General features: G+C 42.9%; 1 protein-coding gene across 1 annotated transcript; it reads left to right on the forward strand.

Moving 5' to 3' along the window:
* Window positions 1-537: 537 nt before the first annotated feature.
* LOC148532541 (uncharacterized) lies at window positions 538-8,703 on the forward strand (the record flags this gene model as incomplete). The annotated part of the gene is made up of 5 exons (XM_088467515.1): window positions 538-886; window positions 4,445-4,513; window positions 5,933-6,073; window positions 7,625-7,696; window positions 8,335-8,703. Coding segments are annotated over 5 exons (639 nt in total), but the record flags the coding sequence as incomplete, so codon positions are not given.
* Window positions 8,704-23,260: the final 14,557 nt, after the last annotated feature.

A 23,260-nucleotide genomic window follows, 5' to 3' on the forward strand; every position in this document is an offset into this window, starting at 1 on the left:
ATGCTCTTTCCTCCTGTACAACATTTCCATAATTTCCACACAACATGCTGATCTACTCACTTCTTTCCCACCTTGATTATTGCAACCTTTCTGTGTTCCCGATGGCTGGTCCGTCAACTCTGGAATGAAACATGATTGCTGTTGAAAGACTCTTTCACATGTCTCCTCATTCCTCATTGGCTTCTCCTCTCTCTCCAATCGGGATGAATGTGTCAATCGTGGTTTGGCAGAACACTTCCCTTAAACCGAGACTGTGCCACCTAAATCGGGAAGGTTGAGATGTACAGTGGGATATAGACTATACAGCTGGAACCCTGGAAAATACAGGTTACATTGGCTGCTGGCTTATTTTTCTATTTAGTTCACAGGCCTTTTGTGCACACTGATAAATCTGGCACCATATATACACTTTTTATATTGTAATCTCATTTCGGAAAGATCACAGCACTGAAAACCTGGGGATGTCTTATAGATGTTCACAGAAAATACAGTGTAAAACAAATGTACGTTGGCAGATCTGATTGAAGTGGTTACTAAAATGATTTTCCATCTGGTTCTGATTCTGCATCAGGTGTGTCAGGTGCATCCTGCGGAGAGAGAAATGTATCCGGCACAGAGGGAGGAGATGTGACGCTTCCTGTGGGTCAGACTGAGATCAGAGACATCACCTGGGTGACTAATAGGACACTTATTGCTATGACAAAGCTGACTGAAGCTGTTGAGGTCCATAATAATAATAACCTGTATAAAGGACGACTGAATGTCACAGCTGATGGGTCCTTAATTATAACTAATCTATCCAGAGACGACCAAGGGATCTATATAGCTAATATACAGAGACAGACATCAGGACAATGTACACAGATATATGATCTCAGAGTATACGGTAAGTTATGCTCTAATTATATATTTTATTATTCTTCTTCACCAACTGTCTGGTAGCAAAAAGCACAATCAAGTTTTATAAAAAGAAAAAAAATAACAAATAAATCCACATATGTACTGACCTCAGCACAGGCCCAGTAAAGCTAAATGGGGGCTACAGATCGATAACTATCCCTTATGGCTCAGAAAACTTTTTTCATGGTGATGTATCGGAGATAACATAATGGTAAATCCAGGGGAGAAGTATTTTCTGGCTCCAATCATGGGAGAGATGCTAATTATAATTCTGCGGGTCATTTACATTTAAATATGTAGTCACACAGCATAAATGGCCACGTGATGTCATGCTCCTATTTGTGTGTGACTGCCCCTGTTTATCCTTATACTTTATGGGTTGAGATTAGGGTGGCTGCTGGGTCACTGTATTCTTCCTTTCATAGGAGGGTTTGGGTGGATTTGAGTTATTCTTTCTGAATGTATTGAGCAAGTCCTAACGTTATAGTAGGTAAGGATTTAAGGTTACATTTGTCCAATTGAGCATAATGCCAAACCCCTCCAGTTTCATTGGTATGCCTTGGGCTGAAATGGTGGGTCCCAGAAAAGCTCCTTCTGGACTGGTTGAAGGAAAACCTCTCCATCTTGGAGAATAGTAAATTATCGAGGATCCACTACAACACCTTTCGGACATGGTCATGATGGTCTTCAAGTGTTCTAGATGAAATGAACATATCATCTATAAAATGAACATATCATCTACTGGAGACAGATGTCTCCAGTAAGTCCATAAAGTGGGACTTCACATACGCTTGTTAAGTGGCAGAGCCATTGAACTGGCTCAGTGACATGATCCAGTATACGTGGAGGCCACCCCTTGTAGGGAAGGCCATATTACGTTGGTCCCCCTCCTACACATGGATCAAGTTATAGGCCCTTGTTATGTCCAGATTAGTGGGAAGAGTTTAATAATGAAGCCTCTCAAGGAAGTCGAAAATCAATGGGACGATATATTGAATATTGATAGTGATTTTATTAAGCATCCAAGATAGTTAATGCAGGATCTTATTAAACCATCGATCTTCACCACAATAAGGACACTGCTCTAGCTGCAGATTATGGAGTCCAGGGGTCTTGGCCTCTATGATGACCCATCGATCCAAGTTCTCCTGGATGTGGGTGGTCTTGGCCCTTTTCACAGGCACAGACAGAGGTATTTCCTACTCCTTGGAGACAATGTCTCTAATACTTGGCACCGATCAGCCAGGTTTTTCTAGTCTGAACTTATTCTCTTCTCGTTGCATAAAGGCATATACCATTGCAGCTTTCACTGGGTGTAGGCAAGTACCATGTCTTCTCCCATGCCTTTATCTTTCTAGCTCACACATTGAGCATTATGTTCTTCTGCAATTAGAGCCAAGTGTAACACAGCATGGTTGGACTCTACACAGTGTGGATGGGACTGAATGAGAACAATTCCCAGAGCCCGTAAATGACACAGAAACTGACATATTATCTCTCTGTCTTACAAATCTCCTGAGTTTGCCACCAGACATGCCCATGACAAACCCATAACATGCCCATAAGAGGGTACATCTCTGTGGGACAGATTAGCCCCAATACATTTCAGACACCATGCGTCACAATCGGCACTCTGACTCACTGCATACACCATGGAACACATAGCCATGACCAAATCCCCAACTCCATTTGGTGAAATGTAGCCCCAAACTTGCAAGGAACCTTCACCATGCTTCACTGTTGCCTGCAGACATGCATACCACCCTGAGGAAGAGTGACCACACGCTTTCATGATGGTGTATGCAGGGGTGCCGAGAGGGGGGGGAGCGGGTACAAATTACCCGGGTCCGGGCTTCCTGAGGGGCCCGGCGGGGGCCCGGGTCTGACGCCTCCGCCCCCCCTCCCTCACAGCAGCCGAGCACACAGCATGTGCTGAGCTGCAGTGGGAGACTGCTCGTGGCGCTGACAATCTATTTTTTTTTTGGAAGGGGCGTAGCCATGCCTCCCGCGATTAGGCCATGCCCCCCTGTTACCTGGGCCCGCTGCGGCTCTTGGCGGGCCTGGGTGTATGGACCCATATGCACTTACCTGCTGAACCTAATTGACCTTCCGTGGACGGCCTGGCAGTTGCCTAGAAGGGAGAAGGGAAGAATTCCGGATATATCCCACTATACTCACTTTGTGGCACCTAGACAGGTGCCGAACACGGTACGGTTCAAGCTTTTATCAAATAGTCGATTGGTATTTTTATTATTTATTTATAACTGGGCACTTTATTGTTTGGTCTTTTGTGTACCTAAAAGTGACATTTTGAATTTTTGTTCATGAATAAATATGTATTTGTTTTGTTGACCCTGTACACTATGGTCGTTCTCTTGTTATTTATCGTTTTATGAGAATTTGGGTGCACATTGGAATATTTATTGGTGGAAAACCCAGAATATCATTTAACAACACTTCAAATCTCGTGTGGGAACGTGTGTACATTGAGGCATCGGATGAATTATATGAAAGAAGGACCAATGACAGACTAGTAGCGCCGCAAATGTCATACTAACTTTGTTCTTGATTACTCATCATTGTACAGCTCTCCAGCCCCTCAGCGAACAAACCGCCTTCTGTTACAGCCAAATATTTCACATTGTGACCCATCAGTCCAGCACCTGCTGCCATTTTTCTGCAGCCCAGTTCCTATGTTTTCGTGCACAGTTGAGTCGCTTGGCCTTGTGTGCACATGGAAGTTATGGCTTTTTGGCCTCAATTCTTCCATGAAGACCACTTCTGGTCAGAATTCTCCGAACTGTAGATGGGTGCACCTGGGTCCCACTGATTTCTGCCAGTTCTGAGCTGAAGGGCTGGAGAGTGGTACGATGAGTGTCTGCAGGTAACAGTGAAGCATGGTGGAGGTTCCTTGCAAGTTTGTTGCTGCATTTCAGCAAATGGAGTTGGGGATTTGGTCAGGATTAAAAGTGTCCTTACTGCTGAGAAATACAAGCAGGTACTTATCCATCATGCAGTACCATCAGGGAGGCATCGGATTGGCTCCAAATGTATTCTGCAGCAGGACAATGACCCCAAACTTACAGCCAATGTCACTAAAAACTATCTTCATTGTAAACTAGAACAAGGAGTCCTGGAAGTGATGATATGGCCCCCACAGAGCCCTGTTCTTAATATCATCGAGTCTGTCTGGGATTACATGAAGAGACAGATGGATATGAGCAAGCCTACATCCACAGAAGATCTGTGGTTACTTCTTCAAGTTGTTTAGAACAACCTCCCTGCTAGGTTCCTTCAAAAACTGTGTGCAAGTGTACCTAGAAGAATTGATGCTGTTTTTAAGGTAGAGGGTGGTCACACCAAATATAGATTTGATTTAGATTTCTCTTCTGTTTATTTTTATCATTTAACAAAATGCAAAGTGAATGAACTATTAAGCCTTTTATTTTTGAAAGCGTTCTTACTTTGCAGCATTTTTTCCACACGTGCCTGCACAGTACAGTATTTCTTTTATCCAACACAACACAAATATGTTTCATTTTAGATGGACGTAATACTAGCAACCACAACTCCAGCTTAACGCATTCAGATGAGGAAACCCCCGACAACTACAGTACGTTGGGTTACAATCTCTGCGTTTAAAGTGGACATCTTACCATGAAATTACATAAAAATATTTGTATTCTAAGTGCCTTAAAGGAATACTTTCCTTTTCATTTCTTGACCCTTATAATTTATCTATACTTCATATGCACCTGTTTGGAGCCAAGTCTGATTGGTTGAATGCATCTGAATCCCTCCCACTTTTGATAACACTATAGTAATATGGCTGCTGCATTCTTCAGACAGTAATACAGTAATATTTGCAATGGGCAGCAACAGAGCAAATTCCGTTTTGGGCCCGTATTCAATTAGACGCGAAAAGCTGAGATCTGCAAAAAAAGTTTTGCAGATCACGGCTTTTCACCTGTCGGAGATTTATCTCCGTATTCAATTCCAAAGACTTTTCGCGTCTGCGTAAAGTCAATGCAATGTAAAAGGCGAAAAAGATTTGCCTCTGAATAGCAGGAGATAAGAAGTGCATTTTTTTTATTTAGGGGTGCAAAGGTGGGGAAACCACCCAGAACCCTTAGGACAGCCCCCCAAAGGACAACTGTGACAAAAAAAAGTTTTAAAAAATTGAGGAACACCCCAAAAACTACTTTCATTTTGGGGGTGAAAAAGTACAAAGTGGGGGTACAAGCATAAAAACTATCGACATAGGCTTCTTGGGGGTCTACAAGTATGGGGGAGGTGATTTTAGGATTGCAGGTGTTTGCAGAAGGTGCGCTTTTAACATTTTTTAAAACTTCACTTTAGATACTTTAAAATATGCTAGCCCCCATTTTCATGTACCCCAAATTTGACTGTACTACTTATTTTCACAAAAAATACTGCTAAATGCTATTCTTCACCACTTTTGCAAAGACGCTGATAGCAGCCAATTTGCATTAAGTACCCCAAATTGATTTATTAAGACTATTAGTATACATCTATATTGTTAGTGCATGTTTTTGGGGGGTACAGACTGACACTACTTTCCGCGTGTTCCACATTTGCCAGGTGCCGTTATTGCCTGCTTTGGAATTGAATACAGCGAATAGCAGAGAGGTGCGCCCGAAAAGTTTTCACGTGTAAAACACGCATTGTCGGTGGAAAGTCTGACAGGCAAAACTTTTTCGCGGAGGCGAAAAGAATTGAATATGGGCCTTGATCTTCTAATGGGGAATGTGACAGATCGGTTTGAACTTTATTGTTTGAAGCTTCTTGTACTAATTTAATTTTACATGGTAAATGTAACTTTAATAGCAATAACACAGTCCAGACATATATTATACTGTATGTGAATTGTGTACAGTAACATTTACTGCCAGTTGCAGATTTTACCTAAGGTCTACTACACCCCCCTACTGAAATTGGGGTGGAATTATCCCTTTATAGACAAATGATTAGATGCATTTAATCACTGAAATAGTGCTGTCTCCTCTTACAGAAATGACTTTACCCCTAATGGGTGCAGTGTTTTCTGTCGCTTTTCTGCTGGTAGTTTTCATTGTTGTCCTGTTGTTCAAGTACCGTAAAAAACCATCTCGGCCACCTGTCACCTCTCCATCACAGGATGACCCTGCAGCAGGTAAGTGTATCCTTTCCTATATGTACGTCTGTCCCATCCGGACAGCAGTCTAGTCTGTTTCAGTGAAGGGAGTAATTTCTGCCATAAATCATATTCATAATGAGTGGCGATAAATATAGACAGCTATATACCAGTGTACCGCTTCCAAGTAGAGGGGAGTGATGATGTAACATTTTGCATGTATCATATTGTATGGCAGAAGAGTCAGTTTTATAGAACTGATACCTTTTGAGTTACGCTGCTGCTTTGCCATTCTGTATGTGTCCCCAGTATTTGTGGGGATGTAGTCAAAAGGTCGACAACCAAAAGGTCAACATGGTCATCAAGTTGACAGAATATCTAATATAGTCAAAAGACTGATCTGGTCAAAAGGTCAACATTCATAATATAGACATGACAAAACTTAGGTTAAAATGTCGACATCCAAAATATAGGCAGATAATAATGTAGACAGATATATCATAATTTCAGCAAGTCGTCAGTTTGATCATCAATAGTCAACCATCGATCAATGATGGTCTATTCTCAAGAATACAATGTTTTATCCATGATCGATGGTTGACTATCAAAGATCAATGAATGAACTGCTGACATTCTGGAATGTTGATATATATCTGTCGACATTATGATCTGTCTATATTATGGATGTCAACATTTTAACATGTCGACATTGTGATTTCAACATTTTGACCATATCGATATAATCCAAACTGTATAAATATTGCCCTGTCGATATATTGAGAGTCGACATACTAAATGTCAGTGGATCGACCATGTTGACATTTTGATTGTCGGCACAATGCATGTGTCTATTATTGTACACCTACTTCTGCGGTACCCTTCGGTCCACCATCCTTCCAAAGTTCAGTCTCTTTCACATCAGGCCGCTGTAGGTGACCAGCTAACAGGTGACCCCGGTACATGCAAAGTCTAATAACAGAAAAGTGTGTAAAGAACAAGTGTAGCACTGTACAATTAATGTATAGAAAAGAATGAGCCCCAGGTCATCTTATTTGGTAGTAATAAATATGGTCGGTCCTTATTTATATCTTCCATGTTTGAATACGCATTTGGCATTAGAGGTGACACACTCGTTGCTCTGTCTCTCTCATGCCTCTGCACAGCTCCATCATACAGATACAACCACACACACTCATCCACAAATGGCGTCAACTAGTCTCGTTTGGCGTGCCACTGACTTTGCCGACTTAGCCGCACCAAAACACGAATCCTAGGTCACTGTATGTGAACTAAGGACATGATGCAGAGTTCAACTGCAGGAAGATCTGAATCGGGACTCTGTTCAACACGGTACCCCAAAGTGATTTCGAGCTGAACCCCTTAAACACGGTTGTTGTTGGTTCTCTGAGAATCGGACCCACACATCTTTAATTTATAGGAAGTAATAGAATTATGAAATGATAACAATGTATAATAATTATAGTTTTAGCGGCCCTGTCCTGTGAAGTGTAGTTTATTTTTTTATGTTTACAAGAACCTTGTATATACTGTACATACTTTTCCCTGACATATTGTCCTCCCTTGTTCCAGAGGATAGCAGGGGAGAGGCGGTGTGGAAAGAAAATGTGGTGTATTCTTCATACATGGATATCAGACAGAAAGGTCAGTCCTGTTACTTACAGTCATGTATGTTACGTGTATATACCTGTAATAGCCCTTAATTATTACCCAGGAGAGACCTATTTAAAGCACCATAGAACCGTTCTACGTAGAATAAACTGTAATTTACAAACTCTTACTACAGTACACCAATTAGGGTGAAGGAACCTAAGTATCCTTCATTAAAAATAATGCAGTGAGCCTATTCTTATAACGTATCTACAGTCTCCTAGCTGCCGTAGTTTATACCAGGCACCAATTTTAATTATTATTTTTTTATCAGTTTCTCCATCACCTACCACAGAATAGACTGTGGTTTGAACACTGAAGAGACAACAGACATTTTTGAACAGAAAAGAAAACCACAAGTCACAGATGACGTACTCATTATATATTGGGAAATAAATGTGTTAAATGGTTTCTCCAGTTACATGCTACACAGGATAACATAGTTATAAGATTTGTTTTATATAGTGTAATTTATACCACAATGTTCTCGGCACTGCCTGTCAGTATAGTGTCCTCGGGAGTGGATGGGTGAGTAGACGGGTCACAAACTCAGGGGAAATGTGTTTTTTTTTATCAAAGTGCTGTTAATTAAACAGAAGTCCGAAAAATGTTAACACTAAGAATGTGATTAGTTTGCTAGATGGAACATGCGGCAGAAAGGAGAGAGAAGCCAAGAGGCAGCCAAGAAAAACAGACAACAAATGAAAGAGTTGCGACCTCCTGGCGTGACCTTGAGCTTACAGATCCCACTTGGCGAGTGCTTCACATATCCCTCTTACCCAGAACTACTGTCATTCACTGGTACATCGGTGACCGGAGACCACCAGGACCTCAACTCTAAGTAGTGTAATCTCAAGATCATACATTTAAAGGGAACAGGGCACTTAAGAGAATACCAACACTATATGTAGAAAACAGCAAGCCAGATTTTCAGTATAGTACTGCCAATTTGCACTGAAGTGTATGCTCGCCAGTTTTCCCAATAGCACTGATAAATGTTTTGCTGGACAATTCTGTCATATAGCACAGGTTTTTTTTCCACAAATAACAGTTCTTTCAAATAGCACAAGTATTTCCACAGTAGGGAATTGATAGCAAGTAATTTTTTTTTAAATGCACAGGTGATTGCCTTGTAGAGAAATACTGAACAGTTTTATGAAATAGCACATATTTTCCACAGTACTTTGCACAGCAGCAAGTGCTTGAGTAGATCTTCAGAATACTTCAGATTAGCTGCACTGTATTGAAATGCTAAACAGTTATTTTCAATAGGTACAAATAATTTGGGACAGTAGCAAGATACTTAGCAGATATGTAGAAGAATCCAGGTTAGCTTCACAATAGAGAAATATAAACAGGTAACAGGCTTTCCAAATGACACAGGCAGATGAACTTCACTGAGCAGCTCAGAGCAGGAATCAATGTATCAGGACAAGACAGACTGAATACAACCCACAGCAACATGTCCAGGGAGACTCCCTATAAGGATTGGACATCTAATCAGCACCATTTAAAGAACCAAACAAGGCTCTAACCCCAGTTGCAGCAATCAGGAGTCAGAACAAAGCCCAGAACGATGAGATCTAATCTGCACAGATGACTGGTTGCCATGAAACTGACTGATCGGTAATCATGATCTACTAAAATGTGCTTATTCCAGATTCTAACAGAAAGCAGCATAATAGATCATTACATAACTTTAATTGATTAATTGGATTAAAACAACAATATTGAACAATTGTCATTGCTTTTATTATACTTGAAGACATAAAGATATAAGATAAGAAATAAGACACAACAAACTAATTGAACTATAAATCAATATATACACACACACACATATACACAGTATATATATATATATATATATATATATATATACACACACACACACATATATATGGAAATGGTGAAAGATACAGCGACAGGCATCTCTAATAATTAAAGTGCACAGTGCAATAAATATATAAAAATAAAAACAATTTATTCAAAATTCATAAGGGCATAATAACATAAATAAACAAATAAAATGCACAGAATAATGAACACATACGAATTAATCCTTTAAAAGTGTCAAGCTAGTTAGTACACTCTTGCCTTTGAGTTACTAAGATAAGCACTTTTAATTTACTGCTGTTTTTAGAACCTAATTCTCCGCTTATTTGCTTTTAGTATATATTATTTGGCCTGTGCAATATATACTATTGTCTATCTGCACTTTATTAAAATATTATGGTGCTGAGACTTGTTGACCTGCATTTTCAATATAGCATATGATTAAATAGTATTATCTTTGCTCCTTTATCTTATACTAACTAGTTTGACACTTTTAAAGGATTAATTCGTATGTGTTCATTATTCTGTGTGTTTTATTTGTTTATTTGTTTATTTATGTTATTATGTCCTTATGAATTTTGAATAAATTGTTTTTATTTTTATATATTTATTGCACTGTGCACTTTAATTATTAGACGCCTGTCGCTGTATCTTTCACCATTTCCACATTTCCGTTTGGGATTTATGCCCCAATCCTTATTACTGGTATCCAGCTGACACCTTTGGGTAGAGCGTCCTGTTATATTCTTCACTATAGTGAAACACTCATATTTGCTTAGTTTTTACGTTATTTATTTATATTCTGTTATTGGTTGGCGCCATAGCCATTACATTGGTTTATATATATATATATACACACACACACATATACACAGTATATATATATATATATATATATATACATACACACACACACAGTATATACACACTATAGTACACTTGAAATAACTGTTTAAAAAAAGAAAGAAATATGCTGATGTTCTTTGCGGTATCAATGATAGAATCTATAAGTAAAGTTTTTAACAGTACTAAGGACCTCATTCAGAGTCGGTCGCTGCGGCCGCACGGTCGTACGCCACCGATGTTCGCTAAACTGCGCATGCGTAAAGTTTGCAATGTGCGTGCGCAAACTAGCCGCTACGATCAGAAATGTCTCTCTCCTTGAACACTGCCAGGTCGGTAGTTTGAGTGACAGATTGAGGCGTTTGTGGGTGGTAACAGGGGAAGGTGCTTGAAAACGGGGGAGTGGAGATCCGAACACAGGCGTGCCAAATTATGCGAACGGCGTTTTATGGGAGTGCATAAATTATAAAGTAGTGTCATGGCACACGTGACATGGGAGGTTTTACACTGACATGATCGTAGAGCTTAAGAGAGGGTATGTCAACCTTAAGCTCTACGACCATTTCCGATGGTTACCGATGCTCGCGATTAATCCTTATATGGCCGGAGATGACGTGTAATGCGTACGAGAAGGGGGCGTATGTTTTGCGTTCCGACCGCTTCCTCCCCTTGGTCGGCCAGCTAATGATCCGACCTTAGGGACGCAACATGCAAGTGCATCATTTGCATATCCGGCCCCTTTTTCAGTACGACTGTGCGGCCGCAACGACCGACTCTGAATGAAGTCCTAAATCTTTTTTTATGCGTTAGGATTACCTTACATACCTTTACATGTTCACTGTGTCACTAAACATTGAAGAGCTAAAAAAATACAATTAATGTCAATAACCATCAGTATATTGCCAAATAGATAATGTCAACTATTATCATGGTCAGTCAGGTAATACAACGAATTAAAAATAAACAATTATGTATTGTTTCCTAACTATCTGGGGCTGCCTTGCCTTTCTGTTTCATTTACGTCCAGTGCCATCTCCTAGTAGCAGAAACTAGGACACATCACCGCCTTTAGAATACAATGTTGATCTATTAAATTAAAAAAGAAACACCAGCTCAGTGTGTATGTTAAATGTACGGACTTGTGCAAACACAATATTTGTAGTTGTTATCTATTTGTAGATATACACAGGCACTAACTGCAATCTGAATGGGTGAATTTTTTTACACCGCTTACTTGCTCTAATCATGATTTTTTTTATCTGCACTTGTTGTTAGCTCAATTAAATATAGAAGTATAGAAACATAAATTGTGATATCGACCAGTCAGCAGGCCTGGCCAACCTGTGGCTCTCCAGCTGTTGTGAAACTACAAGTCCCTGCATGCCTTGCCACAGTTTTGCTATTAGGGAATGCTAAAACTCTGGCAAGGCATGCTGGGACTTGTAGTTTCACAACAGCTGGAGAGCCACAGGTTGGCCAGACCTGGACCAGTGTATCTTTTTTTGGGTACTTATGTACTTTACGGACTCATTGCAGAGAGAGCCCAAGTGTCCGAAACTCATTACAGGTTGAGTCTCCCATATCCAAATATTCCGAAATACGGAATATTCCGAAATACAGAATATTTTTAGCATGACCGAAATAGTGAAATCTTTGATTTTTGATGGTTCAATGTACTCAAACTTTGTTTAAGGCACAAAATTATTAAAATAAAGTATAAAATGACCTATAGGCTGTGTGTATAAGGTTTATATGACATATAAATTAATTTCATGTATCTACACAAACTTTGTTTGAGCCACAAAATTATTGAAAATATTGTATAAAATAACCTTCAGGCTGTGTGTATAAGGTGTATATGAATCATAAATGCATTCTGTGTTTAGATTTGGTCCCTATTCCTAAGACATTTCGATATGGTATGCAATTATTCCAAAATACGGAATATTCCGATATCCAAAATACCCCTGGTCCCAAGCATTTTGGATATGGGAGACTCAACCTGTATTATCATCAATCATGGTAATGTCTTTAGCCCCTTCACGGAGAGGACCCTGACTTCATCAACCAGTGTCCAGCGTCATTCCGTACCATCCAAGTGTGCACAGAGGGGGTATATAACCTTGTAGCGAGCCACAAAGCCCGAAGCGTAGCGAGCACGCGAGGGGACAACTTTCTTCTTTAGGTGGGGACAACTTTTGGTACTGGTGTACGTAAAGTACACAAGTACCCTTTTTTTTTAGAACACACTTACTGGTCACACATAACACTTGTCGGTGTACTGGTCACTAGACAGAGTTTCCATTTCATCATAAAACCACAATATCCTGCCTGTATTGTCAGTTCCTCGACTTACATGAAGAAATATTAAGTGTCAAAGTGATTTTAAAGATAAGAAACACATGAAATAGAGGACTGGAAGAAGACGTCAGTAGTACATCTGAAACTTTTTTCATCAGTGATATTGTTGTAATTTGTAAATTAAGTTTAAAAACAGGCAAATTTCACTGTTAATTACCAGCTCGAAGGAGGTACATGCAGTAGAGTATCAAAAGATATAGGCAGGGCTGCTGTGTGATTTTCCGGCAAGGCTGGACGGGAGTGGGTGGAACCACGGGGAAGCACGTCAGGTGATTGCTGTAGGGGCTACGGTAATCTCCTGACGTACTTCCCTGTGGCTTCATCTATGGCGTCGACGCCACGGGAGAGTGTGCATCAGAGGTCACATCTTCCTGGTTAACCCGGCAACTAGGAATCTAGGTGAGCTACCAGTAGCTCGCGGCCTTAGTTTTGATAGCTCACCTAGGTTCCTACTTGCCGAGTCAACCAGGAAGAAGAGCTACGGGTTGAAGACCACTGTTCTAGAATGTCCACTGGTTCTTCACAGGCATTCATTTCATTAGAATTGGCTTCCGCACTTTGAAATTAGAAGACATTGGAACATTGCAACATCTTCTTAAATTTACATAAATGTATATATTTGGTTCAGGAATATCATACAGTTAATTAAATAATGGCTTGAATAAATTGTGAAATTTAGCATTAGCCATTCTCAAAATGACTAAAGGCTGGAATTGTGACATCTGAGGAGGCCTTGTTAATTGTTGCCGCCTTGTGTGGAGAGCCACTGGACCTGTCATGTGCTTAATCTAATGGTACAAACATATTACACATTTAAATGTTGAAAAGAGGCAAATTATTGTTTCATCTGGAAGAGAATCTCTTCAATCACTCACACGTTAAGAAAGAAAATATATCAAGAGCAAAAAGTTGTAGTCACAACAAAGTAATGTCATTGGTAATAAACATAACATTCATCAAACTGAAAAGTAAAAAAAATCTATTCACACCAAATCCTCAAAGTCAATTTCCCAAATATTTTTGCAAAAAAGAGGAGTCCATTGGATACTGAAACTTATGACCAGGCAACACTTCTACCTTATTGTGATCTGCGGGAATATTGACAACAACTAGACCTATCAAGGGGCCACAATGATCAAAATGTGCCACTGAAACTCTCTCCTGCCCATGCTCTGGTGTATTGTCTGGATGTCTATATAATTGCTGCATGTGTAATTGGTACCGAACAGCAGTTAGTTGCAATAGCTTGGTGAGATAAGGATGTAGAAAGTGTGGTGCGGGTGCAAGCTGGAGTCATCTTCTCAGACTCCTTTCTTCATCAGCAACACACAACTCCCAGCAGAGAGACAAGGGTTCCCCAAGCAGACACCAACAATATGGCAGACATTGATTTGCACAAAAGAATATTTGGATTTATTTTTGAAGCCCTAAGGAACAAAATGGGCCACTGTAATTAAGAATAAATTATTGAAGTACCTGTCAACATTGATTCAATCAAGACACAGAATAGTAATGATGGCAAATACTGTATAACTACTAAACCCTAAATAGAATATAGCTTCACCCAGTTGACCATTTCAGATGTTCTTGACTTGCATTGGTGGTACTTAACTTGGTAAATATGTCAGTGGTGTAGTATCTAGGTGCTCAAATAAGAGTCCACACACTCTTGGAGGAGGTTTAAACTCAAAAATTGGTTGCTTTACTGCTGTCAGCATGCAGCATAATAAAACAAGATAAAGACCCAGTCCTCACTCAGGACACTACCTCACTTCTTGCACCCTACCTAACAGGGCAGGTAGTCTTACACAGTCTTGTGGTATGGACACTGGATTTCCTAGCCTGTCCTCCTTGACTGCCACAGCCATACCTGGGCTCTATACACAGGGCAGTGTTTAGGTGTAGGGACTCCCCTTTTTCTTCCCTTTTTGGGCAGATTCCTCCACACAGACTCCATGGCTCACCAGTGCCACCTAGCCTCATATTACCACATAGCCACCTGCCTAGCTCACAACCCTTGGGGTGAGAAACTTGGTACAAGGCATTCTCATAATTAAGTTCCTCTTCACTCTCTCATGAGGGCCATCAACCGCATTCACAAACATTATCCAAACTCTTTTATTCTCACCTTCCACATTCTCGAGTTTCTTTTTTTTTCTAACTTTATGGTGCTTTTGGAACTCATTGGCTAAACATTTTACAGACACACCAATTGGCCAACTTCTGCCGGAAACATCTCTAACCTTCAGCCTTGAAGCACCGTATTGGCGTCTGGCATGCTTCACAGATTACTCATCCCTTATCAAAAAGCCACTGCTTTGAATTCTCTTCCTCTCTGCACTCTCAACAAATTTTTGGAAAGCATACAAAACTTTAACAGACAGTCAGGCACACAATAAGAAACAGAGGCATTATACACAGATGACTCTTCATCTCAGGAAGACAACTCTTCAGAGGTTACACTTAATCAGGGGCGGATTGGGAATTTAAAGTGGCCCTGGAAAAAAAGGTCAAAGCAGCCCCATGTGTGCGCGCCGAAGGTGTGCGGAAAAATGTGGGTGTGGCCTTGTGGAAGGGGTGTGGCCTAATGTGAAATGCCATGCCCGCAAGTCACTCCCCCATTTTCATCATACTGGGGGCATGCCCGCCACTCCAGGAGCTGATAGCCATGACCACAGTCCTTCTCTCTAGTGAATAAGCACAGCAAGCATGTGAATGAGTTTTCTTACCTATATGATTTCTCTGCAGTGGGGAACCTCTGGAGAAATTTCTCCTCCCTGGACAGGCAGTGTCTTGAGTCGGTATTCACTATTCATGCGGGACATCACATGGTTTGGAAGCCGCCTGTTTGTGTTGTAATAAAGCCAATGTCATCGTTATGCACCATAGGTTCATCCAGATAGTAACAGAAGTTTTTGGGCAGAACAAAATATGAGTTTCCCATATCAAACTATTTTATATTAATAAAATATATTTGCTAATTTGGTACCATTTGCATCAGTAATATGAATTAATTAGAATTGTTGTCTTACTGATGATTACTGTGCCCCAGTCTTTTCTTCTAATAGTACCAGTGGTCCGACCATCCTCTATGTGTGTCTCCAGCACCCTCGCCTTGGTGTGTCTTCAGCCTATCCTCCCCCTATGTGTCTCTTCAGAGCTGTCCCCCTGCTTCTCTCTAGCACCAACCTTCTGTGTCTCCACATTGCCATCATGCTGTATATCCCCAGCTCCATCATCCTGCATTTTCCCAGCGCTATCATCCTGCGTCTCTATAGCACCATCATCCTGCATCTCCCCAGCGCCATTATGCTACATCTTCTCAGCATCATCCTCCTGTCCTAGCACATAATAGCCCCCCTCCCTCACAGACAGATCAACATCTCCCCTTAGCACGAAATAGTCCCTCTCCCCCACAGATCATAATCTCCCCTTAGCACAGAGTAGCCCCCCTCCCCCACACAAATAATCTTCCCTGAGCAGAGAATAGCCCCCTCCCCTCAGACAGATCATCTCCCCTTAGCACAGACAGATCATCATGTCCCCATAGTACAACAGACCCCCCACCCCGAGACAGATCATCATCTCCCCATAGTACAACAGACCCCCCTCCCCCACAGACAGATCATCGCCTCTTAGCAAAAATTTGCTCCCTCCAACCCTCCCCCACAGACAGATCATCTCCAATAGTGCACAATAACGCCCCCCTCAGATCATTATTAATCCCCCCAGGGCCACCACCCCAGACATTCCCCCTGATATAGATGAGAGATATATCTCTCCAGACTCCATCTCCCTATGATCAGACTGGCCCCGACTTGTCATGTCACAGGACAGAGAGTCCTGCATGCAGCGCTGCTGTGTCTCTCAGTCCCAGTCTCCCAGCAGCCAGCCCAGCCCCATTGCCATTGTCCTTCCCCGGCTGGGTATAATCTCTTCATGAATTGTAATTTCAATAAACCCCCAGCCCAGCCCAGCCCAGGTCTACCTGACCTGAATCCTCTAGCTAGCCTACTACCTGTCAACTGCTACCGCGCTACCAGCTACTGACTGCAGCCAGCCCATATGTCTCCTCTCCACTCTTCTCCCTCCCCAGGCTGTGAGATTAAACTTTAACTTCACAAGTCACAGCCTGGGGAGGAAACAGAGTGGAGAGGAGACAATCAGGCTGACTGCCTGGGAGGCCCCCGACCCCGCAACTTACCGCAAGCCAGCCGCCGACACACGGGGACCCGCGCCTGCTGGTGTGCTCTCCGCACACTTCCTAAGTCCTCGACGGTGCTTGTGACGTAGATGGCGTGCCAGGTGGGGCTTTAATAGGCTAGCTGGCCTCTCTTCTCGCGGGCCGCGGGCAGGCACTGACAGCCGGGCTGCAAGGGAATACAGGTGACGCAAATCAGTGGGCGGGGCCACAGTTGAGAAGCGGCCCCACAACCAATCGGCCCACCGGGATTTATCCCGCAAAATATAATGGCCAATCCGCCCCTGCACTTAATATGCTCAGTTATTTTTTGTTCCTATGAGACATCTACAAGTCACAATCATAGTTACTGTCTATGCTATCAGGGCAAGCAGGTCTCAATGGATAAGGGTCCATCCTCTGCACAGAGTCATCTGCACTAGTATTTAATACCTTAATCCCTCCTTTACATGCAGGGCAGATCTGCATTACATTTTCTGGACATACATCAGATCCCAATATCAGTTCTCCACTGCCTCTTCAACTGCGTCATTCACCTCTGAATCTTCTTGGGCATCAGCTTGTTGGCCTTTGAAGACAGCGTGAACAACTTCAACATGTTTCACCAGCATCGACTGAGATTCAGGCCCTCATTCAGAGGCGGTTGGAGGATGCAAGCGGTCGCTCAGAAACTGGGCCTCCGCTTGCATCCTAACCGCCCGCCTCTGTTTCGGTCGTTAGGCTGTGGGTTTACACCCACAGCTCTAACGACCGCTAGGGTGATGGTCGTGATGGTCATAGACCATCGCGACCATCGGGGCTTACGACGAGACCCTAGGGTAGGGTCTCACTTGTCGTAAGCCCCGGAGAGCTTCTGGCTCTGTCAGAGCCGGAAGCTCTCCACTGACATCACTAGTGATGTCAGTGGGGCCTCCCCCAAACGGCAGACGTTCCCATGGGAACGCCTCCAGTTGGGCTGCCACCCCCCCGGCACACCTTCCAAACGGGGCGAGCTGTCAATCAACATCGAGAGCTCGCCCCCTTTGGAAAGAGACCCGCTACGACCAGCGCTGTCGGTCGTAGCGGGTCTCACGCATGCGCACGAAGGAGCCGGCTCCCTCGTGCGCATGCGCACTGGACAAACATCGAGGCGGCCGTGGGGTCTTTACTTTAAGACTCTGGTTAGCTGGTTTATTTGCTTCAAAACATGTAGTGTGAGACAAACAGGGGCTGGCTGGCAACTTTTAGCCTGGGGGGCAAGTCCAGAGCACTGGCCCATAAGTAACGGTGCCTCCTTAAATGGAGGTTTTTGGTATAATAGATATTTATTAATATAAAAAAAAATAGGCCTAGTGTTAATTATCCCAAATAAACTTTATTATACATTTTACATTTCAAATAATAAAAATAAATAAAGCAAAAAAAAATATATATATATATATAAAGACTTTTTTTTACAAAAATTTACATAATGCTAAAGATTATGTACAGGTGCAAACTATTCACATTTTGTTTGTCAAATATATCACAATGGTGTAAACATCTACCATAAGAAATAGATTGTAAATAATCTTATCAGCAAAACAGGAATGCACGTGCGTGTATAGTTGAATTACTGTATATAGGCAGCAATTCATTAACAGCTCAATGGGCCTGGTCCAGAGCAGTATACTAATGCAGCTGCAAGTGCGATTTTCTACGCAACACAACTGCAGATATCAGCAAGTGAAGCTGCCCCCACAAATGAAAAGAGACACCCACCGGAGCTACCACAACTCATTCGCAATTGTGTTCACATACGTAGCCTATACACAAGAACAAGGAACATCGGGCTGAAGGGTAGACCTTTGTCTTCACAACACAGACCCTTCAGTAGTCATGCAGTGCCATGTTTTTGTACATTAGGGCTCGCAGCTGACATCAGATACACGCCCTGAGAACGACCATGACATGCCTGCATTTTTACAATCACTGTCTGCTAACACCATGTTAACACCCCAAAATCTTCACTTCCTGTCAATCACTTTGCAAAGGAATCCACATTGCGTGTGTATTCACAGCGGCACATTGACGCATTCGCAGTGCGAGCGCAGCACATGATCAGCCTGCCGATAATCGCTCAGTTCTGTGGAACATCGGCATTGCATAGTTCTCTGAATCAGGCCCTGCACAGTATACATGCCAGCAGGTAGGCCTGCTGGTATATGAAAGACGATAGGCCACAAAAGTGCGCTTATTGTTTTCTGGCAACATCTACATGATTTCCGTCGCCATACAATAGTATGGCGACAGCGAAATCATTAGATGTTTGCAGATATCATAGAGAAAAGTGATTATCTCTACGTTATCTACTAACATACATACAGATGTTCAATGTAAGTGTAAAATAGTGCTGGTTAAAGCACATTTGACACTTAGCACCTTGTACATATCCCCCAAATGTCGGGAGAGAGAGATTGATTACATACAGGAACTTCCTCCCACCATACTTTGTTTTCAACAGAAAATATAAATACAATACTACACATACACTTACCTTGATGTCTTTCTTTTTACTCTTCTGCTTTTCTCCCTTTCCACTTTAATTTCCTTTAACTGGGTTCTTCTTCTTTCCTTCATTATTTTTTTATCCACTTCCATTCTGAGTCAGGGGGCAGCTAGGGATGGACTTTCCATGGCCCTGCTTATATGGGAGTTGCCTATTGACAAAGGCTCCCATGTGGGGTCCTCCTACCAGGGTTGGGCATTGGGCAATAATAAGCTACCCTTTAGCTGCTGGAGAACTACACATCCCAGCATGCCTAACACTTTTCAGCATGCCCTGATAGAAAAACTGTGGCAGGGCATGCTGGGATGTGTTATCCCACAGCTGGAGGGCCACTTATTTATTATAAAATGACTAATTATGGGAGTCTACTATTTATTGTCTTTCTTGGGGGGCGGGGGGAGGGGATATTGGTATTAATGGGCTGTAGGGGGGAGCACCAAAGAAATCTGTGAGGCGGGGGGGGGGTTCTGGTTGACGCGGCCGCTAGCAGCAGGGCAGCTTTGTCACTCTTTGAGTTATACTGAGTGTAACTCACTACTGATGCTGCCCCCGCCCTTCCTCCGCGCTTGCTGTGCAAGCTGGCTCCAGTCGTCCCCAATCCCCAGTGTGATACGGCCGTCTATGCACGGTAGGACGGCCGTATCACAGATTGCCTTTTTGGTAATAATTGTGGACCTACAGGGCTTCCATAGCCCTGTAGGGGACACACACGCGCACATAAAGAAAAGTCACGTGACCACGGCTGCTGCCGGCGCCGACAGTCAGAATGCAGCCGCGGCATAACACTGGACCACCAGGGCGGCGGGCCCCTTTGCTGTCTGAGGAGGTGAGGCGGCCCGTGATGCTGAGCGATAGAGCGGCCCGGGGGGCACATGGCACCCTGCCACCCGGCCCAGCCCGCCACTGGAGACAAACAAATGAATTTCCTAACAAACACCTTCAGCTGCATTACAAGTTCCATCTTGATTGAATAAAGACACTGCTTCATGTGCAGGAGCACTATTTCCACTGCAAGAGTGAATTACCTGGGCTACCCGTTTACACTGCAGGTTTACACTGGTTGTTCTTATGTTAAACCCTGCAAATTACCTGGATTGGATTGCCAATTCAACCCTGGCCCCTTTTACACCTAGCAGCAACCCAGGTTAACCCGGAAACAACCCAAATTTTAGCTGTGGTGTAAAAGGGGTATTACATGAGGGGTGTGCATCGGCCACTTTTCGTGTTTTGGTTTTGGATCTGGATCTTTCTTCGTAATTTGGATCTGGATTGGTTTTGCCAAAACCACCCTTCCGTGTTTTGTGTTTTGTGTTTTGGATCTGTATTTTTTTTTTTTAAAAAGCATAAAAACAGCTGAACTCACTGAATTTGGTTTTTTTTTTTGTTCCTACGCTATTATTAACCTAAAAACATTAATTTACACTCATTTCCAGTCTATTCTGAACACCTCACACTTCACTATATTGTTTTTAGGTCAAAAGGTTGCACCGAGATAGCTGGATGACTATGCTAAGCGACACGAGTGGGCGGCACAAACACGTGGCCCATCTAGGAGTGACACTGCAGTGGCAGACAGGATGGCAGTTTGAAAAACTAGGCCCCAAAGAGCACATAATGCTAAGAAAACAAAGAGGTGCAAGATGGAATTGTCCTTGGGCCCTCCCACCCACCCTTATGTTGTATAAACAGGACATGCACACTTTAACAAACCAATCATTTCAGCACCAGGGTCTGCCACACGACTGTGGCTGAAATGATTGGTTCGTTTGGGCCCCCACAAAACAAGCTGGCAATTAATCTGTCCCTACACAAACTGGCTCTACAGAGGCAAGATGTCGTCCTCATCCTCCTCATCCACCGATTACTCACCCTCTTCAGTGTTGTGTGCATCCTCATCCTCACAGAGTATTAATTCGTCCCCGCTGGAATCCACCACCACAGGTCCCTCTGTACTTTCTGGAGGCTGGTCTTCCCGGAAGAATTGATAATTCATTTTGATGAACATCATCTTCTCCACATTTTGTGGAAGCAACCTCCTACGCCTTTCGCTGACAAGGTTCTCGTCTGCACTAAAAACTCTATTGTAGTACACACTGGAGGGGGGGCAACTTAGGTAAAATAGAGTCAGTTTGTACAGGGGCCTCCAAATTACCTCTTTTTCCTGCCAGTACAGGTACGGAGTTTCTGACATGCCTACTTTGATGCTGTCACCAATGTAATCCTCCACCATTCTTTCAATGGTGATAGCATCATATGTAGTGATAGTAGACATATCAGAAATTGTTGGCAGGTTCTTCAGTCCGGACCAGATACCAACTTGGTCCTGCCTACGGGTTGCTTAGAATATCTAAGTTGTTTCCTGGCAGCCCCAGTTGCGGGAGAAAAATGAAGAAGGAGCTGTTGTCGTGTCACGTTCCGCTTCAGCTGACAGTGTTTTCACCAGCAGGTCTTTGCACCTCTGCAGGCTTGTGTCCGCCGGAAAGAGAGATACCTAGGATCAAGCACGGTGGCCAAAATGTTGAGGTCTGATTGCAACAAATTGACCACCCTCGAATCCTGGGAAAGCGAATGAAAGGCTTCATCCACAAGTACCACATACAGAGCGGAATCGCTCCATCTTAGCTCCTCCTTCACTTATTATTTGTATGAGCGTACCCCTACAGCACACAGGGCACCCCCTGTAATAATTATTTATAAGAGAGTACCGATACAGCAGACAGGGAAGCCCCTGTAAAATGTATTTGTATGAGCGTACCTCTACAGCAGACAGGGCACCCCCTGTAAAAATTATTTGTATGAGCGTACCCCTACAGCAGACAGGGCACCCCCTGTAAAAATTATTTGTAAGAGCATACCTCTACAGCAGACAGGGCAGCACAGCACTACAGTCAGCCAGCCCCTATGGACAGGACGACAGCCAGCCAATATATGGACAAGGACAACAGTAGCCAGCCAGCCCCTATGTATATATGGACAACATAGCCAGCCAGCCCAGCTTTTCACATTGGGGGTGGGTGAAAAGAGCACCCCTGAAGGACAGAGCACCCCCTGGACAACACAGTACTACAGCCAGCCAGCTAGCCCCTATGGACAGGATAACAGTAGCCAGCTAGCCCCTATGTATTGTATATGGACAACAGTAGCCAGCCAGCCCCTATGGTCAGCATCAGCAACAGCTCCCTCCCTTTTCATAGTAGCCAGCCAGCAGTACTTTATTATTTTTATAACAGTCTAACACACTAAGCTCCCAGCTCTCTCCTAACTCTGCACACTCCACAGCGGGAATGAAAATTGGTGGTGATCACGGGACCTTTATAGAATCCAAAACCCGCAAGAATCCGACAGCTGGATGATGACGTTTTGCCTCGATTTCAGATCAGAGCTAGGCGGGAAAACCCAAGCCTGACTCGGTTCCCGGCTCGGATCGGGGGGGCTCAGATTTCGGAAATTCGAACCGGCTCATCCCTATATTACATACCTCTTTATTTCCCATACGTATCTGCACACAGTACTGTACATGCACAGGAACATCTTTTGTTTTTACTGTATCTCACTTTGCTTGCAAAAGTATTCTAAAACCCAGCAAAACTTTACTTGACACAACAGCTGTGGCACTTCAAGTACCAGCATGTATCACAGTTACTGTCACTTTAATTGTCTTTGCAACAGGCATCTTTGTTTGCACCACACCCAACTTTGATGAGGCACATTCAAACAGTTGTTTTCAGGAGAATAAACCTGGGTTTTCGGCACATTGCTGTATTACTTCACAAACATTTGGTTTTATTTG

This window comes from Taudactylus pleione, unplaced genomic scaffold (assembly GCF_031769625.1).
Source record: "Taudactylus pleione unplaced genomic scaffold, aTauple2 ptg000073l, whole genome shotgun sequence".
NCBI lineage: Eukaryota > Metazoa > Chordata > Amphibia > Anura > Myobatrachidae > Taudactylus > Taudactylus pleione.